The sequence below is a fragment of the Panthera onca genome, chromosome C2 (genome assembly GCF_046562875.1).
Source record: "Panthera onca isolate mPanOnc1 chromosome C2, mPanOnc1 haplotype 2, whole genome shotgun sequence".
NCBI classification, from domain to species: domain Eukaryota; kingdom Metazoa; phylum Chordata; class Mammalia; order Carnivora; family Felidae; genus Panthera; species Panthera onca.
The window spans coordinates 67,611,946-67,634,597 of NC_138347.1; the positions used below are offsets into that span (position 1 = coordinate 67,611,946).

Genomic DNA, 22,652 nt, shown 5'->3' on the forward strand with positions numbered 1-22,652 from the left:
AACAAACCAACTCAGGACTAGAGAGGAGACTGCGCTAGAGGTTGTAAGAGTGAGGATCTCCCCCAACCTTGGTGACCCTCTTATAGGATGTAAATATGGAGGCTGTAAAAGTTTGGCTGAAAGAAAAAGACTCAACCTCCAATGCTTAACTATATAAAATTGCTTTTAAGTGTAGGTCAACATTGTATCTCCGCCTCAAAGAAAAAAAGAAGCTTACTACATTTCTAAGAATGTTCCTCCAGAAACATGGAACTGAAAACTATTTTTTTATTGATCTGGCCCTTAGAAAACAATGGGACTTTTTAATGTACGCAAGGAACTGACATGAAAATTTATGATTCTGCACCAGAAAGATGCAAAAAATGTCAAAATAGAGGGCAGAAATACAAAACTAGAGATGTTTCGCAGCAATGTCTTATGTATGGCATTTAATTACAAGTGTGCAACATGGAGAAGAGAACCTCTGGACTGTGAAATTGATGCTAATTTTTTTACCCACGGGGTAGAAGCCCTCTAAAATGTCATGTTATTAACTTAGTTGCTTTACCAGGAATCAGTGCTTATGTAGTGTGTGTGTATGTGTGTGTGTATGTTTTTAATTAATAGACTTTATTTTTGTGACAGTTTTAAATTTATAGAAAAATTGAGCAGACCATACAGAGAATTCCCATACACCCTCTCCCCTGCACATAGTTTCCTCTGTTATTATGATCTTGCATTGGTGTGGTATATTTGTTAATGAACCAATATTGTTAATTAAAACTCACACTTTACATTAAAGTCCCCTCTTTAGGTTCTACAGTTCTGTGGGTTTTGACAAATTTATAACATATATACACCATTAATTACAGTATCATGCAGAAAGTTTCACTGCCCTAAAAATCCCTTGTGCTCCTCTATTCATCCCTCTTCACATCCTCTGGCAACCACTGATCTTTTTACTGTCTCAGTGATTTTGCGTTTTGCAGAATGTTATCTAGTTGGAAACATACAGTATGTAGCCTTTTGAGGTTGGCTTCTTTCATTAAGCAACATGCATTTAAAGTTTGTCCATGTCTTTTCATGGGTTGATAGCTCATTTCTATTTATTACTGAATAATATTCCATTGTATGGACATACCACAGTTTGTCTATCTATTCACTTATTGAAGGCCATCTCAGTTGCTTCTACTTTGGGGCAATTATGAATAAAGGTGGTATAAATATGCATGCACAGGTTTTTGTGTGGACATAAGTTTTAAACTCATTTGGGTAAATACCTAGGAGCATTATTGATGGTTCATCTGGTAGGCTTATGTTAAGTGCTGTAAGAACCTGCCACAATGAGTTCCAGAGTCCCTACATCATTTTCCATTCCCACCAGCAATGAATGAGAGTTGCCATTGTTCCACATCCCTGTCAGCATTTGGTATTGTCAGGAGTTTTGTTTTTTTGTTTTTTGGGGTTTTTTTAGCCATTCTAATAGGTATTTAGTAGTAGCTCATTATGGTTTTGATTAGCAATTCCCTAATGACATATGATACTGAGCATCTTTTAATATGTATATCTGTACCATCTGTATATCTTCTTTGGTATGGTGTATGATCAGATCTTTTGCCCATTTTTAGACTGAATTGTTTGTTTTCTTGAGTTTTAAGAGTTCTTTGTACATTTTGGATATCAGTCCTTTATCAGTTATGTGTTTTGCAAATATTTTCTTACAGTCTGTGGCTTCTCTTTTCATCCTCTCAGCAGTTAGTGTGTTTATGTTTTAAGGATGAAGGATTTTCGAAATACAATTTTATAACAGCAGTAAAATAAAAAATTCATAGCAAATGTTTTATGTTCTCTCTCAAGCAGTATCAGAGAACGCTGTTTATGGACCCAGAAGAGTTTCATTAAAAGGGAAAAGTCAGGTTCTGGGGACAGTGGTTGTGGCTTCCTGCACTCTGAGAGGTTGTGCAGCAGGGCTGGGAATAAGAACAGGACCACCCTGTGCTGCATCACTTCTAAATTAAAAATAACGTAGGAACTATGAATAGGGCATGAATTTCTGTCCATGAATCCAAGTATGTAAGAGATGGTCACTTCCCATGTTTCCTTTAATTCAACCTAATCTCACCTGTGAAACCTATTCTACCAGTTGGATAGGGGATTCCATCTTGATCATACAGGGATGCCCTTTCCTTCTTACAGCCCAGTCATAATTCAGGAAGCTTACCTAGTGCCTAGAAGGAGGAAGGGCCTCAAATCCCAAGACCATTTTGGTTGCTATTGGCAACCTCACTATCTAAACCACGGTGGTCTGTGAAGTCTGGCAGCTCTCCACCCCTATGTCACAGTAGGAAATGAGGTTATCTCCTGAGGCCCATGAACCAAGTGCACTGCTTCTGTAGGCACGAGCCATCACTCCCAAAGCTGTTATCCCCTTGGGAGCACTGAGAGAGAGTGCTTTGTTTGATCCCTCTGCTCACAGGACCCAAACAACTCTGCCCTTCCTTCCTCTTGCATCTCAAAAGCACTCTCTTTTCTCTTCCCTTTTAGGACATCTATATTATCTCTTCCATGAGCTTTCACAAAAGTCCAAAAGTGCCTTTGACTTTAAGTCACTTCTGCTTTCTCCCCTGCAAAAATCTATGTGTCAAGAAATCTCAGAAAACAAATGCTAATTAACATTTCGATAAGTAATGCCTCTATAATTATTTGTGGAAATTATTTGGTCCTATATTAGAACCACCACCACCTAGAATATTTTTAGAGTGCTTCTTGACTGGTGGCCACGGGAAGCCATTTATGTATAGCAAACAAATATATAGCTGGAATTGGAAAATTCAGCTAAGTGTTTGGATCTTTCCAAATGCCCACAAGTTTCTAGCTTTGCCCCTCCACCCTCAGAGTAAATCCTAACCGTGTGGTCCCAGGGGAATATCTCTTCCCCCAACCCAGCTACCATCTATAGCCACTCCCCTCCGGCTGCTTTTTCTTGTAGCCTTGGCCTCCTCAGACATGAGAACATCTGGGAGTGAGGCATGGAGGAAGCAGCCCCACACAGAAAGCAACTTTCTGAGGTTACTGGTAACTTCCTCTTCACTAAACACAAGGAACTGATTTTCTTCATTTTGCTTAACCTCATCTCAGCATTTGATACTGTTGACCACCATCACTGCTGAACCCCGTCCATGCTTGGCTCTGATGACTCTTGGGTAGGCCTCCTTATCAGCTTTTTGAGTGGCACAGGATTGGAGGGATGACTAGTACAATGAAAGACATAAAGAGGATTCAGAGTAATTCTGATTGGCTGAACACTGACATACAAATAAGATGGGGCCAAGAGGTGGTGATGTGACATGATATTTGAAAAAAAAAAAAAATCATGGTCAGCCACTCCAGTACAACTGTGTACAGGCTAATTTGATCTCTGACTCATTAGTGAAAGTGATCTTGTCACTATCCATTTCATTCTGTAAGCCCTTTCTGCAAAGAGGTATGTTGACACATTCAGGGAGACAGGTGCCAGTGAGAGAACCACCAAGCTGGTTAGGGTTCTAGAGACCACATTATATGAGGAACAGTTGAGGACACTGATAATATGTAGCTGAGAGAAAAGACTACTGAGGAAACTTATGATATATCTGTTTTCAATTATTTGGAGGGTTCCATGTGAAGGGGTAAAAATACATATCCTGGCAGTTTTAGAAAACAGGACAGGGACACTTAGGGGACTGGGGAGTGAGTGGTGGGAGATTTGGGATTATTATAAAGAAGACCTTTCTCTCATAACTGTCATATCAGGTAGTGAGTTTTCCAACATAAGTAAGAAAGCAAAGACTGGACATCCATCTATTACAGATAACACCGAGGGGAGTCCTTGCTTCAGTGAGAGACTAAAATGACTTTTGAGGTCCCTGAAACAACCTTGCAATGCTAATTAGTTCATAGAATTAGAGAATTCCGTGACCCCGAATTGTCCTTTATTTCTGCTGCCTGCCTCACTACTTATCTTCCATTACTTCTGTTACAGTGCATTGGATACTACTCTAATCAGGACCTGAAATAAGGAGATGAGAGAAGGGATACGGAAAAGAGAAAACAATAAAACTTTTTTTTAAAATAACCTACCGTATGCCAGGATCTGTGTGAGGCACCATATACGTGTCTTCCTATTTAATCCTCACAACAAGCTTATGAGACATTTAATATTACCTCTGTGAGGAAACTAAGGCTCAGAAATTAAGTGACTTCCTCAAGAACACACAGGTATTAACTAGTGGGGCCAGAGTTTGAACAACAGGTTTGAACAAACACAGAGTTTGAACTCACCCTTTATTTCTGGTAAATAATACTGCTCTTTAAAATTTTTAGTATTTATATAAAGATTCCTTTTAAAATAAGTCAAGAATAAAATGAGTGCATAAAAAATAATACAGATTTTTACATGGATATGAAGTGGTACTAGTAGCTAGAATGACTGAAGTTTGGGAAATACTATTCTAAATATTTTGATAGCAAGACTTTCCAGTTTAGCCTATCTGATATTTTGACTGCTGAGTATAAGGAAAAGAAGGAAACTTGAAAACGGAGTGGTATGTAAATTAATTCTCCTGTGCTCTGATACATGGGTAATTTCATGTGTTACAATAAGGAAACTAAATGGACCCTTTCAAATAAAAAAATATATATATGATTGTAAAATCCAGAGGAAAACCCCAGGTGGTGCCTATCCGAGTAAAGGATGAAGTTTCCAAGGTATGCACAGAGAATCGCTGAGAGGAAGTGAAGACCCTATGAGTCAGGGCCCAGGACCCACATAAGAGCCCTCTGGGTTTGAGAGACCCTGGATGGAAGGTGAGGAGTTTACAGACCTGTTTTGGGAAGAATGATCATCACCTTTCCGGTGATTAAGGATCAACTTTGCGCAAAGGTCAAAGTCAGAACTGTAAAGTCTGGCAGGAAAACAGAAAAGTAATAACGAAGACTAAATAGCTGCATATCATGCTCTGTGCCAGGTGATGTACATGCAAGATCCCATTTGTTTTTCAGAACAATGCATCAAGGATGCTGGTCACATTTCCTGGATGAGAAGACTAAAATGGGGAGATGTAACTTAGACATCTGGACATCTTAGACATCTCCTGGACAATAACTTGTCCAGGGCCCGGTGGTCAAGCCAGGGTTTGACCTTGGACTACCAGTTCCAAACCTGTGCTATGCTACTTCCCCTGCACCACATGTGCTTGCTTGGGTGCTCTTCTCAACCCAGACAACAAACAGCTCTCCCTTTGCTACTTTTAATTTCTCTAGTCCTGCAGGGCCCAGCTAGCCACCAAGAGATCAGAGGAGGCAGGTTCACAGGTAGCTGTTTCTCTCCCGAATGCAAATGCTGCAGGCTCAGAGGCACATAAACGTCTGCCCCCACCCCCCCTACTGAGCAGAGGGCTTTTCAGGGCCTGATTGGATCAGGAAAAGAAGCCATACATTTGGATCAGGATTATATGTGTGAAGCCTGTCCCTCTCGAAGCACTAGGTTTGGAAAAATCCACTTGGCATTCACACACCTATCACTCTTCTGCTGGTGACTTGTCCCCAGACTCGAGTACCACCTACTTCCAGGAATAGGGGCCAAATTTTCTACATTAGGATAATTAGGATTAGATGAGGATAATTTAAAAACAAGCTGTGTATGTTAATTGGCTCCTAGCAGGATCCATGGAGATATACTCAAATGAATGGTTTGTAGGGGGGTGGGGTGAGAAAAAAATACCCAGTCTCTGGGCTCTGTGGTTGCAGACTGCCTCCTGCAGCCCTGCCAAGCCGGAAACAGTACCTGGTACATGGCTGCTGCATAAAACACTTGTTAAACTGAGCTGAACCTTCACCTATGGGACTCAAAGGCTACACTCCTGGATCTCTGTTAGTCTTTGTCATGTTTGTGGCTGGGCTGCCTTTGGGGAGTTTCCTCAGGGCTTTACATTCACTCACTCTCCGCCAGTGCATTTGTAGTCATTTTCATCGGTGGAAATGCCCACCTGCCATCAGAAGTTATCTGGAACCAGCCCCTGTCTGTGGTGCTATTTCTTTCTTGTCAGTTCCCCTTTCTGCATTTGAGTTCTAGTCTCAGCCCTGACATTATTTCTTTCTCTACAAAGAGTGTTAGGAAGTTATGGGGAGCTCACAAAGGCTCCTCATCGTTTATTCTTAACACCTTGTTTCTGTGTTCCTCGGGAATGTCACTGAGCTTATACATCTGGTCTCTAGGAGCTGCAGTGGATGGGCATTTGTGACAGGTATGTTCTTATGAAGCTTGTATGCTTTGGGAGCTTGGTGTCTGATAAAGCTACATCTGGGGCAGATGTTCAGAGGTTGGGCTGATGGCTGGCAAGGGAGTGGGTAAGAAGGGTTGTGGAATACATGCATAAAACTTTTGACCATCAGGCTTGATTCTGAGACTGGCTACATTGGAGGTAGGACATTATAGAAATGTGTCTCTTCCATCCAGATCCTTTGTCTGCTTTGGTGAGCTAAGAGACAGGACAGGCAGGAAACAGAAGGCACCACTTACCAAACAACCAACAGCTGCCCTTGGCCTCAGGGTGCTGGGGGCTCCAACGAGCTCCACTGCAGGAGAAAGTATCCAAGGATGCTGGCCCTGCCTGAGCCCCTTGTGCCAGTGAGAAGTTCAAAGAACTGGGGCAAAACCCACAGCTTCTGCAGTGGTCTCTGCTTTCTTATTTGGCCTTTCTCTTCCCGTCTCTTTGTCTCCATTTCTTCTTCCCATCTAAATGCCCCTCACAATATTGGCTCCTCTTGGCACCAGAGACCAATAGCTCATTTGAAAAGAAAGTCTTAGGTCCAAAAAGAGCCCATGCAGTGGTTTCTCGTGTTCTGTATACCATGAACATATTTGCATTTGCAAATAGGCTTAAAATAGTGCCTCCACTAATAGTTATTTAAGGAGAGACAGGTGAAAATAATTTTTGGCCAAGGGAACTTCCCACTCCTCTCAAATTGTAATAACTAGGGAGATGATCTATTCCTCTGACATGCAACCTCAATCTTGGGACTAAGGCTGTGGACTTAAATGAGTCTAATTATGTGCACAAGCTCACAGTTCTATATTATTTCATCTGTTTGCTGTTGCAGGTATCATTGATACTATTTACATGAGCTATCCTGTGTATAATGGAAGCTTTTTATAAATCTCTGTTCATTAGCATGTTCTAAATGTATCTGAGTGATTAACTGTGTCCTGGGTTTTAACAGAGAGCATAAAAGTCATGGTCCTTGTACTCTTGAAGCTTTTAGCTTAGTGGGAAAATAGTATTAACAGTCACACTAAAATGACTGTATAGCAACACTGCTTTGAAGAGAAGGAAATGGCTTTTTGTGATTGTACCCACTGTTTAATGACTGTCTTTGAGCTTGATACTTTGGTTGCTCTAATAGCCCTGGATATCAGATATCTCTTCCTGGTGGTTATGAGAATTGGATTTTATGGAGTTGAGGCTAAGGTGGGAGAAGAAAGAGCATAAAAGGTAAAAAAGTGAGCTAAGCCAGATTCTTCAGGAGAAAATCAAGGTTCAAATACCATGTTTCAAAAAGGTGAGAAATAAGTTTGGGGGGTCCCTCTCCCAGGAGACTGAAGCTGTGAAGAAATAGAGTAAGAACCTAACATGTCTGAAACAAGCAAGGAGTAGGAAGGTTCCTGAGTGGTTATCCAGTGTCCAGGCAAGGGTTGACAATTCACCTTTCATGGTCAGGCAAATAAGAGTGGTTTAGGGGGGCAGTACAGAAGGATAGGGCCATAGGCTAGGTGCACAATCCTTTATTGAACCTTTATCCTCATCTCTAACCTAATATAGAGACTAGTTTCTAAACCATACATCAGAGTATACTCAGGCTGAGGTTGGGAAATACACACCATTTTGAATATATGTAGAAGAAAAATATGTCTTCGGCACTTTCCATCTCCCCATCAGGGTAGGAAACTTCCCATTCACTATTCTCCCTCTTTTAGGAGTATGATTTCTTTCTGAGTTCCATTTCCTATTTAGCTGCATTAACTTGAACTTAACTCTTAATGGCTAAAAACAGAAAACATTTCTCCCTTCTAGCTAGCATTTGCATTTTAATAGGGGCTTTCAAAAATGCCTAAACCCAAGGAATGAGTAATTTGGGAATTCCAAGCACCAGGGTAGGGCTGGTACACAGAATGGGGAGAGGGGACGTCCCTCAAATTGTGCCCTTGATACATTGGCTTTCTCTCTTTGACCATGGTTCTGGTTCTGAGACAACAGGAAGGGGCCCTCTTAAGGGGCCATGATTGGCATAAATGCCTTTTAGTGAGTTCTGGGTTCTTATTTGTGGTAGGCAGAGCCCTTGACCAGATGTGCACAGACTCACCTGTAAAACTTTGCATGATGCTTACCCACAGGCACCTTTTGGCAAAAAAGGAAAAAATGGTTTCCAAAACCATTAATAATTTGGAAAAGAGATGCTCCTTGACTCAAAAATATCTGATTTTTGGGCATATGTCTTGTACACAAACTTGCTATAAGGAGATTGGAAAGCTAACCATGCTATGTACGTTCCTTCTTCCGGGAGTGAGGGGAATGGACTCTTAATTTTAATACTTTAGTTACCTACAATATCAGGGAATGAATAAAAGCAGCCTTCTCCCCCATATGAATCTACATAGATATTTTTTCTTTGTACCTATTCATCTTTGATGCTGTTCCCCTCATATCTGTGTGGAAACATTGTGCTCCCAAATGGGTATGGGAAAGGACACCTAATCAAATTAAGGCAGTGTTAGGTATGAAAAATCTCCACAAATGGGAGTCCAGGAGGATTTGCTCCAAGAAGAGATTGGAGACCAAGTCAGACATATGATCCAGCGTGAGCTAGAAAGAGACATGTTTGGCATGGGAGCTTAGCAAAGCTCAAGATGGGTGACACATCTATAGCCCATCATCTATGCCCACCAGACACCAGGAAGTGTTCACGTTTTCATCAAGGTGTCGCTCATGCTCTTCTCTTTCTCGTCCGTATGCTGGTTCAGCCTCTTCATCTGAGGTCTTTGAGAGTTAATATTGGCTTTCTTGATACCAGCCCTCACCCCTTCCTCAGACCACTGACAGGCTCATTTTCTTTAAACTTTCATTACATAATTTTTCTGCTTCCAGACCATCAGTCCCAAACTCTCAATTTTCTATCACATCAAATATAAACTCATCTGACATACCAGACTGCATTAAGCTATCCTACTCTACTTAAAGAAATGAACTTCCCATTATTTGTGCAAGTGAAAAGTAAAAAAACTCTGTAGCATCCACTGTATTAGTCTATTAAATAAGAGTGATTCCTGACACTCATTTGAATGAACGAATAAATAAACCAATCAATTAATACCTTATTCTCATCTCCCATACTTAATCCATCACCACATCCTGTCAATTATAATCCTAAATATCACTTGAACCTATCCACTGCTACTTCTGCTACTACCACCCTAGACCAAACAACCATCTTCTTCATTTAAATGACTGCAATAGTCAACGGATTGGTCTTCTGGCATCTTCTGACTTCCCTACTATCCACTTTCTACACAGTAGCCAAAGTCATCTTTTCAAACTACAAACCTGATTATGTCACTCTTCCACTTTAATTTCTTCAGTGATTCACACTGCACTCAGAATAAACACCAAAATCCTTTGCTGACCCTTAAGATAAGCATGGTCTGGCCTCCACTGACCTCTCCAGGTTTGTCTCCCACCCCTCTAGTCATTTAAGCCACATCAACCTTCCCTCATGTCCTTCTTGCCGTGGTGCCTTTGCACCTGCTGTTCCTTTTGCCTAGAATCCTTCCAAGCTACCCCCTTCACCTATCTGGCACTTTTCAATCTGTTATGTTTACCTAAAAAACTGCCCCTAAACTCAGCAGCTTAAAACAATGAATATTTTACTCTGTCTTACAATGTTGTGGGCCAGAAATTTGGGCAGGGTTTTGAGTGATTTTTCTGTTCCTCATGGCATCAACTGAAGTCACTTGGTGGTTGGTACTAAGTTAGTGAATGGGCTAGTATAGAACTTCCCTGTCCAATTCAGTAGGCACTAGCCACATGTGGCTACTGATCACTTGAAATGTAGTTCATCTAAGTTCTGTAAGTGTAAAACACCTACAAGATTTTGTACAGAAAAAAGAATGTAAAATATCCATTAATAATTTTATATTGATTATATGTTGAGATTATAATATTTTAGATATACTGAATTAAAGAAAACATATCATTAAAATTAATTTTTACCTATATCTTTTTAATTTTTTAATATGGCTATTGGAAATTTTCAAATTACGTATGTGGTTGCATTAAATTTCTAGTGGATGGTGCTAATCTAGAGCAAGGGTCACCATTTTTTTCTACAAAAGGCCAGATAGAAAATATTTTCAGCTTTGCAGGCCTGACAGTCCACTACTCATCTCTACCACTGTAATGAAAAAACAGCCATAGACAATAATTAAACAAATGGGTATAGCTGCATTCCAACAAAACTTTATTTATAAAAATAGATGGTGGCCAGATTAGGTCTGCAGGCTATGTTTGCTAACCTCTGATCTAGAGCTTCCAAGAGTTTTTTAAGTTTATTTATTTATCTTGAGAGGGAGAGAGAAAGCATGAGCAGGGGAAGGGCAGAGAGAGTGAGAGAGAGAATCCCAAGCAGGTTCCACACTGTCAGAAAAGAGCCCAATGTGGGACTCAATCTCATGAACTGTGAGATCATGACCTGAGTCAAAATCGAGAGTTGGACGCTTAACTGACTGAGCCACCCAGGCACCCCTAGAGAATCCAAGATTTTATTCATATGTCTTGTGGCTTGGCAGAGATGGCTGGAAGGCAGGATTCGGCTGGGACTGTTGACCCAAACATCAATGCATGGACTCTTTGGCATGGTGGTCTTAGGGTAGTAGGACATCTTCCATGATGGAGTCTTCCAAGAAAAACAGAAGCTTCAAGGCTTTTTATGAAACATCCTTTCTGCTGTATTCTATTAGAGAAGTCTCTAAGGCCAGCCCAGATTTAAGGAGAGATTAGACTTCACCTCTTCATGGGAGGAGTAACAAGGAATATGTGTCCATCTTTAATCTATCACATCATTCTTCAAATCTCAGTTAAGACTAGTCCTATTATAGGCATTCAAATTACCGTGAAACTCTATGTGGCACTTGTCATTGTTAACAATTTTACATCTATCTGTGTGATTCTTTTGCTCCTCCACTAAACTATAACCAACCATGTGAAGAGGTTCCTGGTTTTGTTCATTATTATATTCTAAGCAGCTAGCACAATGCCTGGTTTAATAAATATTTGTTGAATGAATGAATGATATTAGGGCACAGCTTTGCAGCCATTAACTGTACTAATAATATTGATCCCACATTTCTCCATATTGCTCTCAAGCATATCACAAGACACCCTGTCAGAGGCCCTGTTAAAATTCAGACACATTCCATTCCCAGAAATCTTAGGAATTTGTAGTTCAGAAACTTTATAAAAAAGGAAATAAGCCTACCCTATTCCTCCCAGTGGCTCAAAGGTGATAATAGCTGCTCTAAAATTATACCTTCAGATTCTGGTGCTCTGAGACGTAATTCATGCAGCATGTCAAACCAGAGGCAAACCAAGGCCCCAGGCAGCTTGTGATCCTCCTGGACTTCACTCACAATGCCAGTACAGCAAGCTTGACTTGTCCAGTCATAGGATGAACTGACAGAAGGCAAAGGACCAGGCCCAGAGTACTGGACTGAGTCCGACCTAATCTTCCCTCCATGGAGGCTGCAGCATCATCTCCTGCTTTGCTTAGAACAAGGACTCTTGTATGTGCCAGGAGGAGATAAGCATTGCCACCTTCCACACTGATCCTAGAACTTAAATTGTAGTTATATATGTACACCCTATCATTTTTTTTAGTACTGAGTGAGGGACCAAGGCCCACACATCTTTACATCCCCCACAACCTGTAGAACAAGGCTGTCACTGAGTAAATTCAATAAATGTTTACATGAGAGAAGGTCTCAATGATCAAACAATTTTCCTTAGACACCAGCAAACTTAGCATTTTTCCTGATACCCTGATCATGGCTAATACTCTAGATAAAGTTGTGAAACAGAAAACAGTTTTCTTTGTTGACACCAGCTTGTACCTTGAATTCTTCTCTCACTTCCTGTGACATCATATCTGCACTCCCCAGTCCCACCCTCTAGCTAACCACCATCACCCCACCTCCCTTCATACAGCCTCTTGCCTGAAATAGATCCCACATGCTCCTTCAGATCTGAGACACCAAAGATACCTTCTTTATCCCCTCCTCTTTCTGCCCAAATACCTGAATTTCCCCCAGAGTTCTTCTAGGTGAGACTTGCTGAAACACAGTAACCTGTGCCTGCAGCTAAGTCCACACTAGAACGCTGATAACCTGTTCAGGGCTGGAGTGGAGAGGATCATTCTCTGCCTGGCACGGAAAGGGTGTTCAAGTAATATTTGTGGAATGAATAGAAGCTCGGACAGAAACTCTTCTGATAGGAAGGGCCTTTTGGCTCCTCCCACCCCCATCACAGCACCTGCCTCTCCCGTAATGTACACTCCGATCCCAGGAGCCACCTTCACACTTGGCCTTTGGGATGTGCTGCTCCCCTGCTACCTTAAGAGTGGGTAGAATCACAATCCTTTCTCCTTGCTCCCACAGCACAGCTGAAACTGGTTGGAACTTTTAAAGGAACTCTATCAGTGTTAAAAAGAACACAATGATACTGTGTGGGTTTAAACCTCAACTCTGTCATTTACTACCGAGTGGCTAGGGCAAGTTCCTTAACCTCTCAGCAGCTCCGTTTCTTCATCTGTAACTTGGGGGCAGATAATCCCACTTGGCTGTGAGGAATAAAAGTGTAAATAGTCATTCAGCTGACTCTCACTCATGGTCTATGATGAGCCAGGCATATACAGTAAGGGAAAGTGGGGTGCTAGGGTAGGTGTTCTGCTTTGGTTTCTACAATGGGCCTCCAGCTACATGGAGGCAAAAACCTACTATTAGATTTTTGGTCAGTTCACCTACCTACAGACCTTATTCTGCTCACCACTGACAGAAATCTCTTCTCAGAGAATCCCCCCCCGTAAATTCTTAGGTTCTTTCCTCTCCCATTCCCCTTTTTGCTCGCTCCCTTCAAAAGCAAGAGTATCTACTTCTCAGGCCCTCTGGAGAAAGCAATGACTTGTGGTTGTGGTTGAGAGTTTATTCCTGAGGGAACAGTGACATTTCTGCTCTTCTTCAGAGCTGAAAACATTGAAGAAACTGGCTTCCCAACCCAAGCCTGCATCCTCACACATACGCCATGTCTAGAGTTGAGAGAAATTCTTCACATGGGGTATAGAGGATCATGTCAATCTCAAGTATTTTAGCACCATATTTTACGAGGGTCTCTGAAAAACGGAATGTCCAAAGTATTGTCCAGGACAGTGTGCAATCTTCAAATTAATGTTAGTAAAGTTTACTAAAAAGACTGTCACTGCTGGGCCAGGATTTTGAGGAGGGATGCAATCTCTGCCCCCAAATTCTTAAAGGGCTTTCGCAGAAGTGTATTAAGGTTTCTCTGCATAGCTCCAGAGAGTGACACCAGTATCAATGAGAGGAAGTTAAGGAGAGGCAGTTTTCGCTCAGGGGAAGAGAGAATTTCCAAATAGAGAAGTTAAAATGGTATTGATTTCCTTGTCATATGCAGTGTTTCTCCCCAATATATGAATTACAGGGACCATCTGTCCAAGATTTCTTGGGCCATACTGATTCATGTAATAATTTGAATTAAAGGCGATTTGTTAAATTTATAGTGAAATATAATTTGATTTTGTGTCCCTGTTCAACACATCACCTCAAGGAAAAACAAATCTTTGGCTAGGTCAAACATGCTGGTTTTTGGATTGCAAACAATGGGAGATTCCTATAGTAGATCGTAGTTCAGATCAAAGGATTCCCAGTCCTCAGTTTCTATGACAAATAGGATGCTGGTGGTGATTTAGTATGAGGAAGTGCACAGGAAACAAACAGAGAACTCTCTAGGCTCTACCATTGAGTGGTGTCAGCTCTGGCCCAACAGATAATGCCCAAGCTCTGTGCCCTATTGAAATCATTGGAAGGAAGAGACAGATTAATTGGGAGCAAGTGTGAGATGCACATACTGAACACGTACTGTGTGCTTCAGCAACTGAACATATTTGCAACTCAGTGTCATAAAGCTCTACTTTTCTAAGTAGTTACCAATTCACACTAATTTTTTAAATATTAAAGAGTTCCTACAAATTAAGAAAAACTTGTAAAAAGCCCAAAGATTCAAAAGTATGTAAAAGAAATGTATGGACAGTACATGGAACAAGAAATGTTATCTGTTATACATTTGAAAAGATATTCAAACTCATAATAAAAGAAATTCATTCTAAAATTACAGTGAGGGGCGCCTGGGTGGCTCAGTTGGTTGAGCGTCCGACTTCGGCTCAGGTCATGATCTCACGGTTTGTGGGTTCAAGTCCCACATCAGGTTCTGTGCTGATAGCTCAGAGCCTGGAGTCTGCTTCGGATTCTGTGTCTCCTCTCTCTGCACCTGCCCCACTTGTGCTCTGTATCTCTCTGTCTCTCAAAAACAAATAAATGTAAAAAAATTTTGTTTTAATTACAGTGAGAGGGGTGCTTGGGTGGCTCAGTCAGTTAAGTGTCCAACTCTTGGTTTTGGCTCAGGTCATGATCCCATGGTCTCATGAGTTTGAGCCCTGCATTGGACTCCATGCCAACAGTGTGGAGTCTGCTTGGGATTCTCTCTCTCCCTCTCTCTCTGCTTCTCCCCCACTTGCACTACTGTCTCTGTCTCTCTCAAAATAAATAAATAAACTTAAAAATTTTTTAATAAAAATTAAAAAAATAAAATTACAATAAGAACCACCTCACATCCATTAGGATGAATACCATAGGGAAAGAAAATAACAGATGTTGACAAACATGTGGAGAAATTGCAATTCTTGTGCACTATTGATGGGAATGTAACAGTATGCAGCTGCTGTGGAAAACAGTATGCCAGTTCCTCAAAAATTAAAAATAGAATTACCATATGACCCAGTAATTCTACTTCTGACTATACACCCAAAAGATATGAAAGCAGGGCTGCAAAGAGATATTTGTACATCCATGTTCGTAGCATTTTCACAACAGCCAAAAGGTGGAAACAACTTAAATATCCATCAACAGATGAATGGATAAGCAAAATGTGGCATATACACACAGTGGGATATTATTAAGCCTTAAAAATGAAGGAATTTCTGATACAGTCAACATGGATGAACCTTGATTAAATTATGCTAAGTGGCATAAGCCAGTCACAAAAAGACAAATACTGTATGATTCCACTTATATGAGGTACCTGGAGTAGTTAAATTCATGGAAACAGAAGGTGGAATGGTGGTTTCCAGGGCCTGGGTGGAGGAGAAAATAGAGAGCTAGTGCTTAGGAAGTAATGAGTTTCTGTTTTGCAAGATGAAAAGAGTTCTGGAGGTGGATGGTGATGATGGTTGCACAATAATGTAATTGTACTTAAAACCACTGTACACTTAAAAATGAGTAAGATGCGCTCTCTCTTTTTCTCAAAAAAAGAGCAGGGGGAGTGGTGGCGCATGGGTGGCTCAGTCACTTAAGCCTCCAACTCTTGATTTCAGCTCAGGTCATGATCTCACAGTCATGAGATTGAGCCCCACAACATGCTGGGCATGGAGGCTGCTGAAGATTCTCTCTCTCCCTCTCCCTCTGCCCCTCCCCCATTTGCATGTGTGTGCTCTCTGTCAAAAAAAAATGGGTAAAATGGTAAATTTTATGTTATGTGTATTTTACCAGAATGAAAAATAATTAAAAATTTTTTTTTAGGGGCGCCTGGGTGGCGCAGTCGGTTAAGCGTCCGACTTCAGCCAGGTCACGATCTCGCGGTCCGTGAGTTCGAGCCCCGCGTCAGGCTCTGGGCTGATGGCTCGGAGCCTGGAGCCTGTTTCTGATTCTGTGTCTCCCTCTCTCTCTGCCCCTCCCCCGTTCATGCTCTGTCTCTCTCTGTCCCAAAAATAAATAAAAAACGTTGAAAAAAAAAATTTAAAAAAAAATTTGTTTTTTAATTATTATGTCTATTTATTTTGAGAGAGAGAGAGAGAGTGACAGTGTGAGTGGGGGAAGGGTAGAGAGAGGGGAGACACAGAGTCCGAAGCAGGCTACAGGCTCTGAGCTATCAACACAGAGCTTGTTGCAGGGCTCGAACTCACAGTGAGATCATGACCTGAACTGAAGTTGGACACCTAACTGACTGAGCCACCCAGGCACCCCAAAAAATAATTTTTAAAAATTACAATGAGGGGCCACCTGGGTGGCTCAGTTGGTTAAGTGTCCCACTTTGACTCAGGTCATGATCTCTCGGTTTGTGGGTTTGAGCCCCACATCAGGCTCTATTCTCACAGCTTGGAGCCTGGAGCCTGCTTCAGATTCTGTGTCTCCCTCTCTCTGTGCCCCTCCCCTACTCACACTCTATCTCTCTCTCAAAAATAAATAAACATTAAAAATTTTTTAAAATAATAAAAATGAAAATTACAATGAGGTGTCATCTTAACTTTCCCTATTAGTAAAGATGACAAATTAGAAAACATGTTATGTTGGCAAAAGCTATGTGAAAAGAAGCATGCTCATGGGGGACATAAACATATAATCTTAGGGGAAAACAATTTTTCAATGTTTCAAAGATTAAAATTTCAATTAATTTTGACCCTTTGGTCAAGCCATTCTACTTCTAGGAAGATAGCTTATTCCCACAGTGATTTGGCATATGACCAAGGTTTTTCATTGCAGCAAAATACATCTATTGATAGAGGCTGGTAAAATAAATTATTATCACTCAATAGAATATGACAGAATATGCAACTGTTAGAATGAAGATACCCAGTACATGCTGATACAGAACAACCTCTAAGGTAGTGGCAAGTGTGCAAAATTGTGTATAAAATACTACCGCTAGTGTTTAAAGATGAAATGAAAAAAGAATATGGGTCTATGTTTTCATTCTGCATTACCTAAAATAATTGCAAGTCTAAGCAAGAAACTTAACAGATAGCAGTGGTCACTCCAGTTATGTCTGTGGAGGAAAACTAGATAGCTAGGGGACAGATTGGGAGAGAGACTTGCTTTCCACTATTTATCACCTTTAACTTTTAAATTTAGTTCCATGTGCAGGTATAATCTATTCAAAGATTTTTAACTAAAAAAAAGAGGTTATAGTCTAGAAGGGAAGAAACATAACAGACACTTTTAGCCAAAAGTTCTATGCTGAGTGCTATGGGAGCAGAGAGAAAGGGTATCTAGCATAGCCCAAATGGATTAGAGATGGCTCCTCGACAGACACCCCTAAGGAAGACATTTCTTCTATTGGATAAGAAATAGTTGTGCATCTTCTCCTGGGCATTGGTTTGTTGTATCTTAATTAGATCTGTAGATTAATTCACCAATTAGGTTTTCATTTTCACTTTGGTAAAAAGTTATAGGCCAAACTTATGACTTGAACCATGCAGGATGAGCAGATTTCTATGGTAAACATTTAGCATTGGGCTTGTACAAGGCTCCATTTTTCATTCTTGCATTTGTTTTGCTTTTCAACTGTTTCTAATTTTGATCATTCTCCCCTATTCTATGCTTCCCTGTAAGCCATTCTGAACAGCTTTTTTGTCTAAGTTGGGGTAAATGGGTGAGTAAAGAAAGAGGGAGGGTGGAGAGGAAGAAAGAGATGAGAGTATAAAGCAATGCCTATTGTTTTCTTTGGCTCCATCATGTTCTCAAAGAGGGGTCCTTAGACCAGCAGCAGCAGCATCACCTCTGAGTTCATTAGACATGGGTTTCACCTGCCTAGTAATTCAGAATCTCTATGGACAAGGCCCAAATAACTACTTTAACATGATCTGCTAGATGATTTTTATGCACATTAAAGTTCGAGAATCACAGGGAAACCAAAGGCAAGTTGATTGCTAAACATACTCTTTATTTGTCCCATCAAACCCATTGTATTGGTCAAGATAAGTAATGCTAATTACTCCAATAAATAATCCCCAAAATTTCATTAGCTTAACACAATAAAAGTTTATGTTTTGCTCATGCTACAGTCCAATATTGATCACTTTAGGGTGGAAAGAGCTGTTTCATTAATTTGTTCACTAAACCAGTTCCTTTCATAGTGAGGCTTTGCCATCCTCTGGGGCCTTGGATTCTTCCTCTGGATTCTTTGCATCTAAGAAGGCAGGAGAGGGAACAAAGAGAGAGGAAGCTTTGTTGGCAGGTCTGGAAGCAACACCAGTCTTTTCTGCCTACTATTCCCCTGGCTAGAACCCCAATCACGTGGCCCACCTAATTGCAGGGGAGGCTGGGATGTAGGGCATATCTGTGGAGCCAGGAGGAAAAGGAAATAGCTTTGGTGAATACATAGCATGGTCTCTGCCACATCCATGGGCCTAAGTGAATCTCAAACTCCACATGTCATGTTTTGATATTCAGTGTCATTTGCTAATCAAATTTTATCTTTTCTTTTTTAACTCTAGCACTATGGGACTGAGTCGCACTCTCCTTGTGATGGCCCTCCTGCTCTCTGGTAAGAACCTTTGACTTTGTAAAGTCCTAGAATCCTTCTACTGTCTCCCAATGAGTTGACCATTGTGAGCCCAGTCCTGAGACTTGATGGATTTTACTTAATTTCTATACAGTGCTGCACAATACCACATTAAACAACAACAACAACAACAACAAAAAAAAAAAACACATTTTTCTGGAGAAGAAGGAAGCATCATGATTAAGAACAGGTATCTCAACCAATGGCAGGTGTAGCCTGGGATGGAGCTCCACCCCTCTGCACATCCTCCTCCTTTGCCATCTTATACCCATGGTACTGGATACACAAAGTAAGGTACACTGGCCTGTCCAGCAGCACCCAGGGAGCTATGGGAAGGCCCCTGCTCTGACACCACTGAGGCTTAACTCTTTTACTCCACACATACTTCCTTCTGGTCTTCTCTGTCCCCATTCCTGGCATTCTCTGGCTTTTAGAAAATAGCTGATGGGGCGCCTGGGTGGTGCAGTCGGTTAAGCGTCCGACTTCAGCCAGGTCACGATCTCGCGGTCCGTGAGTTCGAGCCCCGCGTCAGGCTCTGGGCTGATGGCTCGGAGCCTGGAGCCTGTTTCCGATTCTGTGTCTCCCTCTCTCTCTGCCCCTCCCCCGTTCATGCTCTGTCTCTCTCTGTCCCAAAAAAAGTAAAAAAAAAAAAAAAAAAAAAGAAAATAGCTGATGGGCTTCTGAAAGCCTTCCATTAGGGACCACTGGTTTCCATGTTCCCTACCTTCCCTTTCCTCTTCCACTGCCTTCCCTACCAGCCCATGCCTATACATCATAGTTGCCACTGTTTACTGGAAATATCAAGAAGCCCAGCCCTGCTACCTACCTCAGTGACCTTCAGCTTGTTGCATCAGTGGATTCACCATGAAGTGAATGAAGCTGAGCTTCAGGGATTCTCACACTTTCCAAAGTCCCCTCTGAGCCTCCATAAGGGGCCCTAGTAGTGTGATCATGAATCTCATGCTTTGGTAAAATTTTCATAAATATGATATTTTAATCACAATAGTTAAGACCACTGTCTTTTTCCACTGCAGCTTTCCTCTCCATCACATTCTCCTTCTGTTGGGTGCCACTGTAGTGGCCATGGGCATTTTGTATTTGAATTCTATATTCTTTCTCTTAAAGAGAACTCCCCCTCCCTCCCCACCCCCAACAAAGATGTTTTAGAAGACTCAGGCCTCACAAAACTCAGATCTTCCCTGTTTGCTGCTCCTCTCTGAGTTTCAGTTTCTTCATCTATAAACTGGGATTGATCGAGGTTCCTGCTGCACACCCTATGACTGGGTGCCTTTAGTTTCTCCTCTCCCGCCCCTTCCTGCTGCTCATTTTCCACACCCTCAGCACCAAGAGAGAAACCATCCCAGTTCTGATGTGGGGCAGGAAGGGAGGGTGAGCTGAGCCCAAGCGTGGCCATAGCAGGAGGCAGGCTGCCCCTCAGTAACGAGCATGCTGGTGAGTTCACCTCCTCCAGAGGGCTGCACACCAGGCCCATGGCCATTGGCCTCACGCCTGCTGTCTGTGATGAGGAGTCAAGGTTCTAGGGAGAGATACTCCCTCAGATTGATGCTAGCTGGAACAGGCCTTTTGTGATTTCTGTTTTCTACTTAGCACCTTGGAGCTTGTTGAGTCCATGAGTATGAGGTCTATAGATGTGCTAACTGACCACTTCACTGATTTAGGCCAGAACAGAATCTTCTATGATCCAGGGCCAATAACCTGCTAACTTTAGCTCTTGGGGAGGCATAAGGTATATGTGAGCAAGAGTAAGAGAGAAAGGGGCCAAGACAAGTCTCTGGAGAACATTATCCAGCAGGAAGCCCTTCCCATTCTACTTCCTATTTTATTTACTTGACAAATACTTAGATGTAGCACTTACTTTGTGCCAGGTACTGTTATAAGCATTTTATAAATAATAACTCATTTGAACATCACAATAATTTGCTGCTTTAGGTCTTATTTTGATTCACCATTTTATAGATGTAGAAAAGAGCCCAGAGAGGTTAAGTAATTTGTCTAAGACCAACATAGGTATAAGTGGCAGAGCTTAGATTCATACCCCACAGTGTAGATTCAGCATCTATTCACTTAACCTTGACATTATGCTTCCTCTCCTAACTGTTGCTCATGAACTGTTCATAAGTGGTAGGATTTGTTCCTTGAAGATACAAACAACTTTGTTGGATAAGGTCACTTATGTCTCAGCCAAGGTCACAGATCCCCACCAGCACGTCCTCCACCTTTCCTATAGCCAACACCTCAGCTGTCTCTAATGCTTGGGCCCCCGCCCTTCTCATTACAGTGGCCAGCCCAGCTCTTATGACGTGGGGGAAAAATGAAGAAAAATGGCTTAGAAACAAATTTTTAGAAAAGTCTGAACTGAGATACCATTTTCCCCTAAACTTTCTGACTCTGCACACTGAAAGTGAGAATAAAGCTGAGAAACCCTATCAAAACTGAGTCCAGATGTCACTTTTGCCCTTGTTTTAACTTTGAAACTGCCTGGACACTTCTTAACCTCAGAAAAGAGAATTACCAGTATTGAAACCTTAAAAATAACCCCCCAAATGGTAACTGCTTAAGTTTTATGGCATTAAAAGTATAAAAAAAAATAAAAAATAAATAAAAGTATAAGCTATATATTTGGCAATAAAAATTGCAATATTGGGATAGGAAAATGGTGATACCGGATTAGAATTAGAATGTAGCATTGCCAATGCTTCACATGCTATTAAAAACAACAAAAAGAAGAACAACAACAAAACAGATATCATTCTTTTTTAAAGAAGGGGAAGAATCAACTTGAATTTTATCTGTCTTTCTTCTCAGGACACATCTCTGCTTACTGAGTTGGTGAGCATTGACCCGGCCATAGGCACGGATCCAAGGGAAGAAAGGAGATGCAGTTGGCCCAGTTAATCTGCAGCAAAAATGCAGGGTTGAATGATTTATTTGATGGCAGAGATAAAGCAGTGCAGCAAAATAATTTTGTTTTTCCTCTCCCCCATATCTTTCGTGTCTTCCCTTAGTTGTGGAAATTAGACATTATAGTGGCCACCTCTGCCCTTCAGATGAAAACTGGATGAGAGTTTAAGACTGAAAAGGGAAGGAGGGCCTTGCAGAATTAGGTTACAATTTGTGCTCTGTATTTATAAAGCTAAGGGAATTTCTAGGTGCCACTTGGAGAGACACATTTAACTGTCAAGTTCTGTTTGCTGCTGTCCCAGCGCCTCTGTAACTCTTTAAAACTGGAGCCAGAGTGGTATTTGGAAAATCAGTAGCTCACACATCAGAAGGAAATTTCTTTCTTGTTTGACTTTTGTTGATGGCTCTCTTATCGTCTGGTAGTGCTTCCCATTTCTTTTGATCAATACCTCTGGCTCAATGAATGTACCCGGAGTATAACTGAAAGTCTTTTTTCACTTTAAAATTTACATAAAATTGGGTCAAACCCTTATTCCACATCTTATGGAAAGGTCCACTGTTTTCCCCAGATTTTTGCAGGTTCCCAGCGGATGGTTGCATGGAGATTATGTTTATATATGTGGTTACTTTCACTCCTATTTCCTGCTACTGTTGATAGTGGTCACTAAAATCATTACCTGGAGGTGAGCAGATACTTCAGACTTAATCGCAAAATTCCCAAAGAATTGTCATGAAGCCTAATAGTTCTCCTATTGGGGTCATTCCATGTTAAGCTACTGTTTCAGGGTCTTTTGAAATACATTCATGCAACCCAGTAGGTAGTATCTTACCCCAAAAGTAATTCATCATTTTAGTAGAGTGTTTAGTTAAGTTCCAAAGAGTATGGGCTGGGGGGCGCCTGGGTGGCTCAGTTCATTGGTCTTCCGACTCTTGATTTCAGCTCAGGTCATGATCCCAGGGTCATGGAATCAAGCCTCATATTGGGCTCTGAGCTGAGTGTGGGTCCTGCTTAGGATTCTCTCTCTCTCCCTCTCTCTC

The 22,652-nt window shown here is 41.4% G+C and overlaps 1 protein-coding gene across 4 annotated transcripts in view; it reads left to right on the plus strand.

Moving 5' to 3' along the window:
* CD86 (CD86 molecule) overlaps positions 1 to 22,652 on the plus strand; it is a 67,999-nt gene that overhangs the window by 18,111 nt on the left and 27,236 nt on the right. Inside the window, exons 1-2 of one of the 4 annotated variants that reach the window (XM_060639814.2) lie at positions 6,119 to 6,263; positions 18,625 to 18,674. In XM_060639814.2, coding sequence (XP_060495797.1) covers positions 6,247 to 6,263; positions 18,625 to 18,674 — 67 coding nt within the window. In that variant the 5' untranslated portion in view covers positions 6,119 to 6,246. Of the gene's footprint in view, positions 1 to 6,118; positions 6,264 to 18,624; positions 18,675 to 22,652 lie in introns of those variants that run through there. The other 3 variants (XM_060639813.3, XM_060639811.2, XM_060639812.2) reach the window with 3 other exon arrangements.